This window comes from Numenius arquata, chromosome 7 (genome assembly GCF_964106895.1).
Source record: "Numenius arquata chromosome 7, bNumArq3.hap1.1, whole genome shotgun sequence".
Taxonomy (NCBI): Eukaryota; Metazoa; Chordata; class Aves; order Charadriiformes; family Scolopacidae; genus Numenius; species Numenius arquata.
Window position 1 is genome coordinate 47,233,313 of NC_133582.1, and position 16,757 is coordinate 47,250,069.

Here is a 16,757-nt window from a genome sequence, read left to right on the forward strand (position 1 = left end):
GTTTCTTCTGTGAGGAAGTTTAAGCTGTTGCTGTGCAGCCTTTTTATTTAACCAGGCCTATTCCCTAGACCATACAACTGCTTTGTTTCTAGTCAAACCATAGAGAAAGCAAGTCTTTTAAGTGCTTATAATAATTAGAATTCAAGTCGGCAGCTAAGTGCAGATGAAGATGCAAATGTTTTTCTCCTTTCAGTCTTACACTACAGGCAATATTTTAGTGGTTACTGACTTTTCCTGTCATCTTGCTAGGCTTTTGTCAATGAGGTTTGCTAACTCCCATTGCAATAGCATGAACATTAAAAGAAGCAGCTTACTACACTACAGCTTCATTTGTCTGCAGACAGCATGAGCAGGAATTTCTGCCTATATTATTGTCAGTATGCATATGCTTACTAAGATACAGAAAAAAAGACCTTGAGGTTTCATAGGGAGGCAAAAAAACCAACCCTGTGTTTAACTCCACTTTCCAGTACATTTTTTATAGTGGAGGTGGTCAGTCTTCTTGAGACCTATACCACAATATTCATGCAGCAAGAGCTTTTTATATTTCAGATGAGAAAGTGGGATAGTTCCCAGATGGAAAGTGGTAGTATCTTTCTGGTAGGATGGATTTCCATCTCTGCTGCAGAATGAGGCTGGATTAGGTGTGTAGATACATCTCTAGGGAATCAAAGAATGTCAGTCACTATTTCAGCTTCTCCAGATTCACTTCATCCCATAATTGGGTACTTGAATTAACTGGTAGACTCTATGCAAGCATTTCATAGTTTACTGCTCTGGAGGAAGATTCACTATAGATCTACATGTTTCAAGAGGCCATTTTTTCTTATAACGTACTCTACCCTAACTGCTTTCTCAGAAACACCAGAATGGTTTTGCTGAAACTTAAAATAAAGAATGAACTTGTGGTAGATAACTGTCTATTTGAATTGAAGTTCTCCAAAATTGTGTCTACAGAAATATAAGAAAATGAGAAGGCAACATATTTATTTATTCATATATTTGTGTGTTTGTGTATGTGTGTATATATGTAATAGAATGTATGTTTATATCATATACATATTATATATAATTGCTATCACTGTTATACATATGTATAGCACTACACATACATAGTATGTACAGTATTATACATATAATATTTTATGTGCTATCAGTGTTTCTGCCAACTTTGGTCTGCGTTCTGGGCATGGATGTGTGAACTGTTCAGCAGGTAGTACTGTAGTGATGGTTTTTGTTCTTCACTATTGTCAGGTGATATATAACAGGGTAGTCTGGTGGCAAATCTTAGAAAAAATAGAGGAAGAACATTTTGACTATCTCTTCACAGTTACTGGTTACCACTCTTTCTCCTTGGAGATTCTCCCATGTAAAGGAAATCCTCTGTTATATTCAATAGATTTTTGGTAGACAAACATGATGCAGGCCTGTTGTAAAAAAAAAAAACGGGATGTTACATATTTAAATTAAATGGAGATTGGAGTCAATGTCTTTTGATTTTTCCAGTTTCTGCTCTTATGTTTGACTCAGGTTAGTAGTGGCAACATAGCAATATTTTGGTGCATTTCAGAAAGGTACGTGAATTAAAACACTGAATAGACCAGTAAGTATGATCTAGAACTGGTTATGAGTTCTAGATAACAGGCATAAAAAATGATGCAATCCCTTCCACACAGATGTACTTAAAGTGTGCCTAAACAATAAATTAAATCGGAAGATCAAAAAGACGAGCTTCTTTCTTACATCTCTAAAAGATCTAAATGGGAAACAAGTAACATTTTTTGTTGCATTTTAGTGAGTATTTGAGAATTTCACACAAAAAGTAAAAGTTCGGAGTGCTTTAAAATACATGTAAGTGACAGTTACAGTTGTCACTGCTGAATTTGTGTTGATATTCTTAGGAAAAAGATTTTTCTGAGCAGACTGGAAACTCTTGACTTGTGGAAGTTGTACCTTTAGGATAAAGCTGCTGTTTATTAAAATGATGTATTGCACGCTGCATAGTGATGATTGGCTGAAAGGGTTATGTTTCCACTTTACTGGTAACTTTCTCAGTTTAGTAAAATATTTTTTATTTTTTTAGAAGAACTGAGATATTAATTTGTTATTTTGTTAATATTGCAGTGTGAATTTGTTTCCATTTAATGGTTAGGCTTCTTTTGAGAGATTAGAAATTATAATAAGGCAAAATAAGTTTATTACTTAAAAGCATATGCTTGTGTATGTGTTGAAAATGGGATATTCTTCTTAACAGGTTTAAAACCAGGACAACGCAAAGTTTTATTCACTTGCTTTAAGAGAAACGATAAACGTGAAGTAAAGGTTGCTCAGCTGGCTGGTTCTGTTGCTGAAATGTCAGCTTATCACCATGGGGAGGTGAGTATGAAGGACGGTAAAGCTGTGATGAATTTTAGGCTGTATAAAATCTTTGGTAAATGTTTCCTGTATCGAAATTGCAAGCCTATTGACTATAAGTCTAAGTCTACTAATCACAGATTTACTTTTAAAGAAAATGAACCAAACAGTACGTAGCTTAATAAGACAGCATGTATACATTCTTTCCAAGTCTTTGTGCACAGTGGTATCCCAAATAGTTGTGGGTTGTGCTAAAATAGTAGATAGCTGATTACCTAGGTAACTTTTAGATTCTCAAACCATTGAAATATATGAACTAAGTACTAGGACAACTTTTGTCTCACACAAGAAATACAGTTTTTTAAGGTAAGAAGAAGAGATACTGTTTTTCAAAGACCTGATACAGTGTTGGAAGAAAGCCTTTAAAAAGCAATGAGTTTGTGCAGTAGTAAGTGCAGTCAGTTTGTGCCCCTTCCATTCTTCCAGAGAAATGCTTTAGACTAAATGGAGAAGCTCACTGGTTTCCATAAGCTGCGACTGTAAGGACACTTAAATCAGAAAAGCAATATGGCTGTGGAAGAGGAAGCATTATATTTTGCCAGCAGCTCTTGTAATAGGTTTACAACATTCCTTTCTCAGGGAGACTACTTTTTTGAAATAGAATTCAAGTTAGTCAGACAATATATTTTATTAGCTGCTTAGGAAAGACTATCTCTTCTTATACTTACTACTATGAATATGTATTTTCTTGCAGCAAGCATTAATGATGACTATTGTCAACTTGGCTCAGAACTTTGTTGGCAGTAACAATGTTAATCTGCTACAACCTATTGGTCAGTTTGGTACCAGGCTTCATGGTGGAAAGGATGCTGCCAGTCCTCGTTATATTTTCACCATGTTAAGGTAAACACAAATGTAAAGTTAAACACATGTTTTTAAAAAGCCTTGTTATGAAACTAATCCTTCCACAAAACTACAGTTTTATTTGTGGGAGAGGAATGAGGAAGGATTGGAATACTTTGATAGAAGCTTAAATTCTGCTTTACATCTATAAGTGTGGTTTTGCACATGGATTTTTTGCTTGATTTTCCATGCATAGAAATGCTGTGGGAATTGTAGCTTTTAAGGAATTAAAACTTTGAATCATAAGGCTGAAGACTGAAAACATAGACTGCTCAGATTAGTTACTGATCTTAAATTGTGACTTCTTGCAGAAGTAGCTTTCAGTTTCCCTGTTCAGTGTGAAATTTACTTGGTTTCACAATAGAAAGTTTATTGCTACCTGGGGATAAGTCCTGCAACTCAACATAGGCTTGAAAGTTGAGATGGATTCTTTTCCTTTTGGACAAGTTTCTTCATATCAAGCTAAATTACACGTACATAATTAATAATAAAGACCTAATTTAATGGTGCTGATTTTTCACAGCTAATACCTTGAAGTTCAATTTGACATCAATTTTTTAATGTAAATTATAGTATTTTAATGTGTTATGTTACTACTTTTATTTCCTAATTTGAGTGTGTTATTTTGCCTAAAATTCCTTGTAGTTTCTTCTTTTCCTCTAATTGTAAGCTTTATATGCAAGTATCAGGTTTTATTCCCTTTCTCATATATTGTCTTTCTATAGAAACTTAGTTTTTTACATTTTCCTTTTTGCATAAGGTGCTGGAAATCGTATTCACCCAGGACCATGTTCTAGATGAGCAAAAGGAATCACCAGTAAAACCTCTGTAGTATTTTCAGAGACTGCTGGTCTTACAACTAAGCAACACAGTTTTGCAACTATTTGCATGCTGTGTTGCATAATTACTGGGTGACCTACTGTCTCATTGAACTGTGTGTTCTGAACGCTTCAAAAAATGACATTTTTGTAGATGTTAAATGTCATCAATTACTAGTGTGTTGTGTACACATGTTATTGTGAATGAAACAAATGTCATCTGTTACGAACACACTCTTCCATTGGGAAAAAACCTTCCTTTTCTCAGGAGGTATGCAGATTGCATTTTCAGCTTTAGAATGACAAAGAGAAAGGAAGATATGAGGAAAATATACAAATAGATCATACCTGGACCCATGGGCTGTTAAAGCACTATATACTTTACTTACTGGACTCCAGTTAAACAGTTTTCTTTTTCTTTTTTAAAGCCCTTTAGCAAGGCTGCTTTTTCCATCAGTGGATGACAACTTGCTTAAATTCCTTTATGATGACAACCAACGTGTGGAGCCTGAATGGTATATTCCCATCATTCCTATGGTTTTAGTAAATGGAGCTGAAGGAATTGGTACCGGATGGGCTTGCAAACTTCCAAACTACGATACCAGAGAGATTGTAAACAATGTCAGACGAATGCTGGATGGCTTAGATCCCCACCCAATGGTAAAAATAATACTATATACTGATATTTTATTTGTTTGCTAAACAAACCTTATTTTGTACTTACAAAATGAATTCATATCACTCTAGAAATGCTTGATTGTTGGAACATCCGAGTTGGATTGTCCCAGTAATTTTTTTTAGGAGCTTTGCTTGACTGTTGGGATGAGGCTGGGGAAGTTTACCTTGAAGCAAAAAACATTGTGATTTGTATTTTTCCAGTTATTTCAGATGACTTTTTCTTCAGTCTGCTGACTGTAAGCCTTCACAGTTGCAAGTCTTACAGGGAGGGTAGTTACGACATGACAGTAGAGTAAAATGTTGTACCACTTTTTCCTTTTTGCAGGTACTACTACTTATCTTCAGCCAAATGTAACATTTCCTCTGTCTTGTCTACAATGTACTCTCTTTTATATATCTGTAAGCATAGGAGAAGATATTGTCACTATTCAAGAACATCAGCAGCTTCTGAACTGCATCTAGCTTCTGTTCCTTTATTTAAAATTTTGTAAGTCTCAGAAGTAGAGTATACTTGAAAAAAATTGGACAGAAAGAATACCTGGGTGAAATCAGAATATCTGTAACCAACAGATGAAATACAGATAATGTAATCTTTACTTTACAACTGATGGATATTGCTACTTTGCTGTGTTTACCAAGTCATAGAAGCAGAAACATCGCTTCTTCTCTACTTAGATCTCAGTTCACTGAGTGTGCAGCGTCAATTTTCATGACAGTGAATTTCCTTTTGCAAATTCTTGGGAAAAATGAATAGATTTTTTTTTTTTTTAATTAATGCAATCCATTGCCCTTCCTTTAGGACTCCTAGGCCTTCTGTGTAGTCTCACAGTCAATTGAAGCTTCACTGTGGTTGAAAGAGGCACTTCTGCCTCCATCTAGCTCCTTTCTGTATGCTGGTATGTGTTTGTGGCTGCATGGTAAGATGGATAAGGGAATCAATTCAGTTAAAAAAAAAAATTCCTCACCCTGTTAGTTACCTTCTAAACTGGATGGGTTCCACTATCTTTGCCAAACAGCACAAGAATGAAAAAATGGTTAGGGGAGGTAGCACTACTTCTGTGAAATTATTGTGAGACAGGGGTGTTAATCTGCTTTCTGTCATGCCTTATCTATGCTTGCAGTTTTCTTTAAAAAACAAAAAAAACCCCAAAAAACCCACAACCAAAACAAACAAAAAACCCACCACCTCACTGGGTTCAGTGGCATCTTCTTAATCATTTATCTACTCTCTAGAAGATAAGATACTTGCTCCTGTCACTTGCATGTGTGTATTCTTTTTTTTCTGTAGCATTTTTCTTATAATTTAGGATTTTCACAGGCATGAGAGGCTGGTTGATGGATTAGTGCCATGTAAAGTGATAGCCGTATGGTGTATGGGAAACAAATATTTTTCTGTTGGTTTATTATAAAGGTTATTACCACTTTGCTGCTTTTTGCAATTTCAGCTCCCAAACTACAAAAACTTCAAAGGAACCATTCAGGAACTTGGTCAAAACCAGTATGTGGTCAGTGGTGAGATATTTGTGGTGGACAGGAACACAGTAGAAATTACTGAGCTTCCTGTAAGGACATGGACCCAAGTAAGTAACAGTGAAATACATTTACATAAAACCCAAAACCAATGAAAAGTTTGTTATTAAATTATTTAATCCTACATCCAGATGAACTTTTAACACAATTTCTGATGATTATACATACATGGAAGGGAACATGTTTTCATTCTTTTGTGTCCCTTTGTAGAAGACGATTTTCTACTTATGCCATCTACTGTCCATACTACAAAGAATACCTGCTTCTCCTGCTGAATTAATATCTAATCTCCTTTTTCTTTTGAGTAGACTTTTCTGTCCTTGTTAGATGCCTCTTGTGCTAGTCTTGGCCAGCATTTTGCAGGTTATACTAGTTCTGTAAATTGTAACTGGTATCATATGTAATGTATAAAGCTTTAAAATCTTAACGTTGTTCAGTTGGTTTAAGGAATTCAGGATTTTAAGAAGTGTTTCTTGGTTTTGCTACCATATTTTTTAATAGGTATACAAAGAACAGGTTCTAGAACCTATGCTGAATGGGACTGAAAAAACTCCAGCGTTAATTTCTGACTATAAGGAATACCACACCGATACGACTGTGAAATTTGTTGTGAAGATGACAGAAGAAAAACTTGCACAGGCAGAAGCTGCTGGATTGCACAAAGTCTTTAAGCTTCAAACAAGTCTTACTTGTAATTCTATGGTAACTTTTTCATGTTTGACTATCATAATCCTTACTGTTGCTTGTTGTAAACGCAAATGTTTTTGTAGTGTACTTTGGTACTTGGCATGGAACAGTGTATTGTGTATTGAAATTGTTTAAATAGTAGAAAATTGTAGTGGTGACAAATATTAAGTCAATATAGATCAGCAAATCCATTTTAGTCCTGATGAATCTTTCAAACCAAACTAGACAGGCTCAGGGCGGTTAGTTGCCTGTAACTGAAAATTTCCTGTGCAGCTAACCAAAAATGATTAAAGTAGATCATACAAATAACTTTCTGCCATATTATAATTAGGTTTGAGTTTTAAACATGAGACAAGTTACATTTTCAAAATTGCACTTTATGCAGGACTATTACTGCTCTAATAGGAGTTAAATGATCCAATGTTTCCACCAACATAAATCCCATTTTAGGTTGTAAGGTATAGAAAACACTTTTTTTAAGCTGCTGAAGACAAAATTGTGGTGTAAATTACTCATTTAGTTTATCCTGCTTATAGCAAGATGGGAGTAAGAATGTGAGTAAATATACATGTTTGTCTATTATGAGAGGGATTTGAACTGTAAGATAGTTTCTGCCAGAATATTTCCAAACGACCTGCCTTTACAGAGAATTATGGCAGATTCTAGTTTCAGATATTATCACAAAGCAAATATGCCATTACTATTGCTATTACTGAATAAATCAAAAGCTATGTCAAAATAGGTTAAAAATAAATTAAAGACCTTTACATTGGAAGAAAATGGCCTTGCTTAACCCATTTTGTAGATTGTACTTGAAAAGCGAGTCTGCCAAATCAAGGTGATAGTATTTCTGACATGTTTAAACATCCATATGAACTACTGTGAGAATCTGTCTTCAAATTAACGTTTAACAGATTACAAAATGTTTTGTAGCTTATTTCTGCATTTTCTGCCTTCTGAAATGTGTAGGAATTAATCTGCCCTAGTGTAAGCATCTTAAAAAGTTATGCAAGCTAGTCATTGTTCACCCACCTCCCAAATAGGTATTTTAGATAGATGAATTGCCCCTCTAGAGGGGCTTATTTCTTTCAGCTGACTATAGAGGGCGCCTGGGGTGACTGGTTCACCCATAAATGTCTAAACTGGAAATGTCTGAAGTCAGGCAGGATTGATTCCATCTGTGATGTAAAAATGATTTCTTACTTTGTTTGTGATTGAACTTGAAGGATGGCAATTTTCACAGCTGAAAAGTGCCAGATTTCACAGCTGAACTGAAAGATTACTGGAGATGCTTTTCAACTGTTATGTTAAATGGTTGTGAATCATTAGGTGCTACCAAACTTGTGCCTTAATATTTAGATAAAATTAGTCATTCAACTGAATTCGGGCATATTTCTGTACATAGCTGTCTTCCTGTTTGAACATCTTACCATAAATCTCATCTTAGATCTACTTGTGAATAAAAATAAAATCTATCCAGCTATGTGCTGTGTGGTTCCATAGTAAGGTTTGAGTTCAGTCTTCAAAATAGCACTTTTTATATGGTGCGTGCATATGTGCAATAGAAATAAGCTTGTACACAAAGGTTAACAAAGTTTGAGTTATGCACTGTCTCTCTACATCAATTGTGTATTTTATAGGTGCTATTTGATCACATGGGATGTTTAAAGAAGTATGAAACTGTGCAAGACATCTTGAAGGAGTTCTTTGATTTGCGATTACATTATTATAGTTTACGCAAGGAATGGCTTGTGGGAATGTTGGGTGCAGAATCTACCAAGCTTAACAATCAAGCTCGTTTCATTCTAGAGAAGATACAAGGAAAAATCACCATAGGTGAGTAAGTGTAAGCTAGAATTGGTAACAGTGGGGTTAAATCTGGAAACGATTTAAATATAGTAGAGTGTACTTGCATGTAAGACATTTATTTTCATGACACTGATTATTTCTTCCTTTTTTTTTCCCCCCCGGTGGTGTGTCTATCTTGTAGAGAACAGATCAAAAAGAGATTTGATTCAGATGTTGGTCCAGAGAGGTTATGAATCTGATCCAGTAAAAGCCTGGAAAGAAGCACAGGAAAAGGTAATAATCTGAAATCTCTGGATATATTTGATTTTGTTAATGTTATAAATTATATTAATTTATTCAGATGTTTGTTTTCTAGTAGTCTATGTTAATTTATAACACAACATTTAAAAAGATTATTCATTACTCCTTATTGGCTTCCATTTTTAAAAATGCATTAAACTTGTACAAAAATATCATCACATAATATTGGTATCATTTATAGATAATTCTTAGAAGAAAACTAGATAATACAAGTCTGAAAATGAGAATGCAGAGGATTTAATTTCTTAATGTACCCAAATGAAAACTGGCAACTTGATTTCTGAGTGGCTGATAGATAAAATGCTGCGTCATTTACCCCACACATATAACTGATTTTCCCCTTATTTATTTGTCACATGATTGCGAAATTATTTATATATAAATTCTTCATCAGTTTTCTGTAATTTAACATGAGTACTATAAAGCTATCACTTTTGAATTTACTTTAGTAAATTTGACCTTGACCTACATTTATTTTTGCTTTTTTAAACCCAAGAGTTTTTTATATTGTTCCAAAAGAGATACGTGCCAAGTTTAATTTCATGCTTTACTGTGGGTAGGTGAAACTACTTTGAAAAGCAACCTCAAATTTCTGTCAGCTACCCCTTTTCTGTCACTGCCACTGTTTTTGCTAGTTGTTTTCATTTCTCATTTGATTTGCTTTGGGATTTTTTTGCTACTGTATTTTAACTCCATGTGATGTATTGTATTTTGTAACAAAACTATTCTTATGAGAAATTCTGATACACTTCCAAACCACAGTTTGTACGTTCAGGGTTTTGATAGCAGTTTTTATCCAAGACTGTGCTCATTTCTAAAGAAACATACACATGAATATCCAAAGGGCAAAGGTCTCAACCCTGCAAGACAGCTAGGACAGTACCAATACCTGTAGCCAACAGCATACAAGGCTTATGGCTAGCATCAGGTTCAGACTTGTTTTCTTAAATCAAATGATTAAATAATCCAACTATAGAAGGTCACAGGAAGATGGCCTTTTGGAAAGGTACAGAAAAACATTAAAGTTATTGAGTCTATGAGGACACATCTTACTACTTTGTGATGGTGCTTTGGAGCAGTGTTACAGTTCATGCATAGAGCTAAGATTATTAATACTTGTGAATATTTTACTTTAGGCAGCAGAAGAGGAGGACCCACAGAACCCAAATGATGATGCTTCCTCTGCTTCTGGCTCAACTTCTGGCCCTGACTTTAACTATATCTTAAACATGTCCCTGTGGTCACTCACGAAAGAGAAAGTAGAAGAATTGATTAAGCAGAGAGATTCAAAGGTTGGTACACCATGGAAGGCTTGTTCTAAAATTATATAGTAATTACTGATGTGTCTAATTGTGAATGTTCAGTTTTGATAGTACTTACTTTAGTTGTAACTTAGTAACTTACATTCTACATACTACTTTCATGTTTTAGGAGAGAGAACTAAATGATCTTAAAAGGAAATCTCCTTCAGATCTCTGGAAAGAAGATTTAGCGGCCTTTGTTGAAGAGCTTGAAGTATGTTTTATTTTACACATCTTTCTAAAAATATTGAATTTAAATTAATTTAATTAAAACATTAATTAAAAGTATTAAAATTTAAGCAAAAAATAATAGTAATTATCACATTTTGGATTAAAAGCAGATAGACCTCCAAATATAGTGATAAGTGGGAAAGAAATATTGGGTATTTGTGTTCCTTGTTGTGTTCCTGAGAGATTGTCTCTTTCATCTGTGTATTTTAATGGGTTTTTTTCAAGTCAGTGATGATAAAAGAAAAATTACCAGGAGAAAATTTGTTTTCAGATGATACAAAAAAAACGGGAGTAGTAACTGGTAATACTAATAATTACTGTAGTTCTACATGATCTAATTGGTTGTGAGGCCATAAGTATTGTCAAATGCAAAGCTCTACATGTAGGAACAATGTGTGTAGACCATAATAAGTACTGTATGAAGTGTTCTGTTTGGATGTCTGTATTTCAGCTCAAATTGTGAAAAAAGCTGATTAAAGAACTGGAAAATGTGCCTTAAAAATTACTAGAAACTAGCTACTTAAATGCTGAAATACTGAAAAGTTACATCAGTACCCAGACACATACAAGAGAAATAGAAACTTGGTAAAAGAAAGGTATTTCGGTCTAGCAGTGTCCAAAAGTTCGTATTTATTTAATCTTGAATAAAAGTGTAGTTTTTAACTGTATACGGTAATGAAGAATTTACCAAGATTAAGTGGTTGATTTTTCTTTACTGGCAAGTGTGTTACAATTCAAATGAGAATTAAGAGAAGTCTTATGCTTCATGTAAAAAGGAGATGAATCTTAAATAATCACCATGTTCCACTTTGTCCTCATTAAAAACAAGAATGTGTTCCTCCTCTCCACCCCCTCCTTGTTTGTTAGAAAGTAGAAGCACAGGAAAGAGAAGATGTTTTGGCTGGCATGGTTGGCAAACCAATAAAAGGCAAAGTTGGTAAACCCAAGATGAAGAAACTTCAGTTGGAAGAGACCATGCCGTCACCATTTGGCAGAAGAATAGTTCCACAGATTACATCTGCCATGAAAGCTGATGCCAGTAGGAAATTGCTGAAAAAGAAAAAGGTAAATCAAACTATTGCTATAGTTAGATTATTAATTATTTAACTGCTATATTTTCTACTCTGGTAGCATAAATCCAAACCACTAGACCTCATTAATGCTGTATTTATACTGTTTTGCTGACCTAATGCGCAAAGAAGTTAATACTGGATTTCTTTAACATTTGCAAGCCTCTTGTGACTACTTACTGTTCAAGTGTTATTATTGAGATTTCTTCTTTCCAAGACTGTTCACCAAACATCAATATATACTAGTCTACTTTCATTTATTGTCTTCTACAAAATGATTCCAGTTCTATCTTGAAATATAAAGATGTAATTTATTTTATTTTGGCCAACTTTTTTATATTTTTAGGGTGAAACAGATTCTCTAGCAATAAAGATGGAATTTGATGAAGAATTTGGTGGTGTGCCAGCTGAGGGTGGTGGGGATGACTCACTGAATACATCAGCCACAGCAACTAAAACCCCTAAACCTAAGAGAGAGAAGAAGGAGCCTGGTAAGATCCTTACACATAGTTAACCTTAGTTGTGTATACTACCTGGGCATTAAATATGTTTTTAACACATAGTGAGAAGGGAAATATACCACAATGATCACTATTTCATCTGATTTTCTTACCTAAAGAGATGTGTGGAAACACTTGAAAGTATTCTGCTGAAATTTCTGTTACGTCAGCTGCTTTTCTGGAGGTGTCGGATCTTAACATTTTTTACATTTTACTTTTTGGGGGGTCTAAATCTTTGAATTTGTGAGTAGAAAAATAGATTATTTTTACATAACTAGACTAGTTCTCTGCAAACTGAAATTTCTGTTCTACATGGTCTCTGATGTTGAAGGACACGGCAGTCACCTTCAGTATGAGTAATAGTATAGATTGTAAAACTTGATTAAATAAGTATATTTTCCTATTGACATACTCGGTCATTCTGACTTTTTAAAAGTTATGCGTGTTATGGCTTGGCAGACTAACCAATGTCTATGTTAACTTTCCTCTGTTAGTAGGAATTTATTATTACTGTTTGAGAAATACACAGTAATGGGGGGCAGCAACAAAAAAAAGAGAAAGCTAAAGACAGAAGAGAAGGTTTAACTATGAGGTTTTTTAAAAAAAGGAATAAAAAGTGGTTACGCAAATACTTCTTCTGGGATAAAATCTGTTTTTAATTATTCAGGGGATTATCCAACCTGAATAGATTAACTGAGTGCAGTTATGACTGAGTTGTCTACATGCAGCTCAAATCTACCCCAGCCGGTGTTGAGCCAGAGCCAATTAGTCCAGCTTGACCTGAGCTTGCCCTGCAATTGACTGACCTCATTGTTACCCCCCAATAGGGTATCCTCTGCTTCCCTTGTTAATTGGATTTTTCCAATAACTGTTCCTGATCATGTTCCCTGAATAATGGAAAACTGCTTGTTCTTTTCCTGGAAAACTCCAGCAACCTTTAAAAAAGATTGAAGTTTGCAGAGAGCTAAAACTTCAAATGAAGGACTTTTATGTTTTTCAGGCATAAAACAAATTTGTTTGGCAGCAGCAGGTCAGGTTCTGTGTGAAATAATTTCATCACATCACATTTTTCTTCAGGAAAGAGAAAATTTACAACATTTAAAGGAGAACTTTTAAAGATAAAATTTTATGCTGAATTTATGCATCATAAATGATTAGAAAAGATGAAAATATTTTTTACCCTGACTATAATAAATGCTTTAACTTGTGGCAGGCACTAGGGTAAGAAGAACACCATCATCTACAAAATCCAGTGCAAAAAAAGTGAAGAAACGAAACCCATGGTCAGATGATGAATCCAAGTCTGAAAGTGATTTAGAAGAGAATGAGCCCGTGATTATTCCAAGAGACTCTCTGCTTAGGAGAGCTGCAGGTACTCAAGCTTTTGGGAATTGTGCATTGTGACTAAAAGTTTTAACTACAAGCCTACATTTTCCTTTGACCATCGCCTTCCTTTAGGACTTTATCTGCTACAGATACCTTGCATTATGTTTTCATCACTGTGCAGTTAGTGAAAAAACTCTTACTGTCAAGACCAGGACCTTAAGAGTCGATATGAAAGATTTTGTAACTTGATCCATAAATATTTTCCCTTATTCTAAACACTAGAATAGAAATTACTCTCAAAACTAGTGAATTATACAAGAAATAGACAAGATAACACTATTACAAACATTTAAAAAATTACTGTATTGCAATTATACTGTCAAATAAGGCCGAAATCCCAAATGGCTAATAAAAATTTATCAAAAAAATTCAAACTGTCCATGAAAAGCAAAAATAGCAGAGACTGAAAGTTTGGAAAATATATAAATATTTGATAGTTTAAGAAAAACACACAATTTTTTGTGGAAAATTGTTGATGAATTTTTCAAGCACTTGATTAGGAAGAATGTTCAAATGATAGATTCAAAAAAACTTAAAGGATTTTCATTCCTTAAAATTACTTATGCAGTGATGCCTTCATAATGCTGTTCGCTGAAGGTATCTGAGCAAGCCACAAGTGCTGTTAGGTGTTTGGTAACACTTTAAATTAGGTCGCTTTATTCTTCCAGGCTCAAACAAGTTTCTTTTCCCCCAGTCTTTTGTCTTGTATAGTCTGGGGCAGGGTTTGTGACTTAAAGTGACTTCCACTTTATTTATTTATGTATTAAGATAAACAACTCTCTTGAAATGTGTGTATATGTGATTTTTTTTTTTTAGCTGAGAGGCCCAAGTATACTTTTGACTTCTCAGAAGAAGAAGATGATGCAGATGATGATGATGAGGCCAACAATAATAATGATTTGGATGAGCTAAAAGTAAAATCCTCTCCAGTTACAAATGACAGAGAAGATGAGTTTGTTCCCTCGGACAGTTTAGAAAAAGATGAATATGACTTCTCCCCAGCCAAATCGAAGCCATCTCCAGAGTAAGTACTGTAACTCAGCAGTATTTCGTTATTAATAATTTTTTTGAATGCAGAAGTCTCTGAGTAAAGCTGAGAAACACCAACCTGTTATTACTTTACATGTACCATGTAAAATGAAATTTAGACATTTCTGGGGAGGAGTTAAAGCCTATGTTATCTCAGCCTTGCAATTGACCTATGCAGAGGTAAACATGATTTACCAAATTATGGTAAACTGTCAGTAATATCTTCTGTTAAACTGCATTTTGTAAGATTGTCCACTTTCCATCTCGTGCCAGTCTGGTATACAGGACTATTGAAAAAAATGTAATTCTGTTAATTTTAAATGCCTGAAGTTCATGAATGAAAGGTGGTTTTAGGGGTTTGCTGCAAGGATGTACAAAAATGCTGTAAATGCTTTGTAGTGCTAAAACAGGAATTTAATCTCATACGGATATTATAATGTCTACATACTTCAGTATGTAGTTAATGCAACCCATATAATTTCTTTTTCCTGTTTGGAAGTAGAAAAACATCTCAAGACAAGAAAAATCAAGATTTTGGGAACATCTTTTCTTTCCCATCTTATTCTCAGAAGACAGATGATGGTGAGCTTCTTTTCACTGATCTATTTAATCTTATAGCAACTGTTACATTGAGTTTACGTGGTATACACAAGCTTCACATGGTAGTTATACAAGAAGGATTTCCAGATTTAGAAAGAGGAAAGAGGAAGGATGTTCTGATCCTTAGAGGAACAAAGCTTGTTTCATAGATAAGAAAGTCACAGTACATCCATAGCCTCGCTGTAGTATCAGAAGCACTTCTTTGAGATTAATTTTGACTGTAATTAATAGCAATGATTTAAAATATGCAGTGAACAAATCTTATTCTAAACATACTCTGTGACTGTAGATACGACAAAATTGGACAGTGATGAAGAAGATTCTGCTCCTGTTTTCTCATCATCTTTTGCCCCAAAACAAACAGAGAAAATTCCAAGTAAAACAGTAGCTGCTAAAAAGGGTACGTATAGGATTGTCCTGTAAACCCATCCATTTATTTAAAACTCATCTCTTCCATCTTTGCATTGTCTCTTCTCATCTTCAAAGAGGAAACTGCATTCATTTATTTTGAACTTAGTGAAATCCAGCGTAGAGTGTGAACTTCTTCCATCTCCGTAATGATACTAATTTCTTTCTTTACACTGGCTACTTAGTGTCAAAACTTACTACTTTACAGGTACGGAGTTGGCGTTCAGCTTTTGATTAGTTTAACTGATGGGAGGTGTTTACCCTCAGGGAATAAGTGAAACAGGATGACCTTGGGGCTGAAGATCATCTTCTATAATGGGTCTAACTTACTTACTTTAAAAGGAAGGAGAGCAAGTGCAAAGGAGGAATCCCCAAGAAATATTTATGTCCTGAGTAGATGTCATGGTTTAACAGCGACTAAGCACTACACGGCTGCTCACTCACTCTCCCCCGCTTGGATGGGGGAGAGAATCGGAAGAGTAAAAGTGAGAAAGCTCATGGGTTGAGATAAAGATGGATTAATAGGTAAAGCAAAAGCCGCGCATGTAAGTAAAGCAAACCAAGGAATTCATTCACCACTTCCCATTGGCAGGCAGGTGTTCAGCCATCTCCAGGAAAGCAGGGCTCCATCATGTGTAATGGTTACTTGGGAAGGCAAATGGCATAAATCCAGATGTCCCTCCTTCCTTCTTCCTCCATCTTTATATTGCTGAACTTCAGAGGTATAAATTCTTTCAATTATTAGTTAGGCTCTTAGAACTGGCATTTTGCAGGATCTTGCATTGAGTAATTAAGAACAATTCCAAGAATGTGTTTATTATTTGGATTTGTTTCTGTGGTTGTGCTTGGGTATTTGTAGGAATATGGATTTTTTGCTCTGTCTACCTTGGGGATTATTGGTTTATTGGTTGTTAGTGCTACTTTTAAGAGAAAGACTTGCATTTGTTTCTAAATATGTGTTAAAGTTTATGCTAGACTCTTGCCATAATTAATGGCGAAAATAATGTTTTTTCTTACCTAATAGTTTAAATAGGTAATAAAATACAGTTCTTAGCACATGACAGACTGAGGATTTTGTTGCTTTCAGGTCTTTGTCTTTCTTCCTATATGTCTTTCAGATAATTTCATTTTTTCTTGCAGCTCAGTCTTATG

At 34.7% G+C, this 16,757-nt stretch overlaps 1 protein-coding gene across 1 annotated transcript in view; it reads left to right on the forward strand.

Moving 5' to 3' along the window:
* TOP2B (DNA topoisomerase II beta) overlaps positions 1 to 16,757 on the forward strand; it is a 65,143-nt gene that overhangs the window by 43,081 nt on the left and 5,305 nt on the right. Inside the window, exons 19-33 of the mRNA XM_074150884.1 lie at positions 2,255 to 2,376; positions 3,110 to 3,258; positions 4,505 to 4,736; positions 6,200 to 6,334; positions 6,786 to 6,986; positions 8,612 to 8,807; positions 8,962 to 9,053; positions 10,217 to 10,372; positions 10,512 to 10,595; positions 11,480 to 11,677; positions 12,029 to 12,173; positions 13,396 to 13,554; positions 14,385 to 14,592; positions 15,100 to 15,179; positions 15,487 to 15,597. Of these exons, the coding sequence (XP_074006985.1) occupies positions 2,255 to 2,376; positions 3,110 to 3,258; positions 4,505 to 4,736; positions 6,200 to 6,334; positions 6,786 to 6,986; positions 8,612 to 8,807; positions 8,962 to 9,053; positions 10,217 to 10,372; positions 10,512 to 10,595; positions 11,480 to 11,677; positions 12,029 to 12,173; positions 13,396 to 13,554; positions 14,385 to 14,592; positions 15,100 to 15,179; positions 15,487 to 15,597 (2,268 nt within the window). The remainder of the gene's footprint in view (positions 1 to 2,254; positions 2,377 to 3,109; positions 3,259 to 4,504; positions 4,737 to 6,199; positions 6,335 to 6,785; positions 6,987 to 8,611; positions 8,808 to 8,961; positions 9,054 to 10,216; positions 10,373 to 10,511; positions 10,596 to 11,479; positions 11,678 to 12,028; positions 12,174 to 13,395; positions 13,555 to 14,384; positions 14,593 to 15,099; positions 15,180 to 15,486; positions 15,598 to 16,757) is intronic.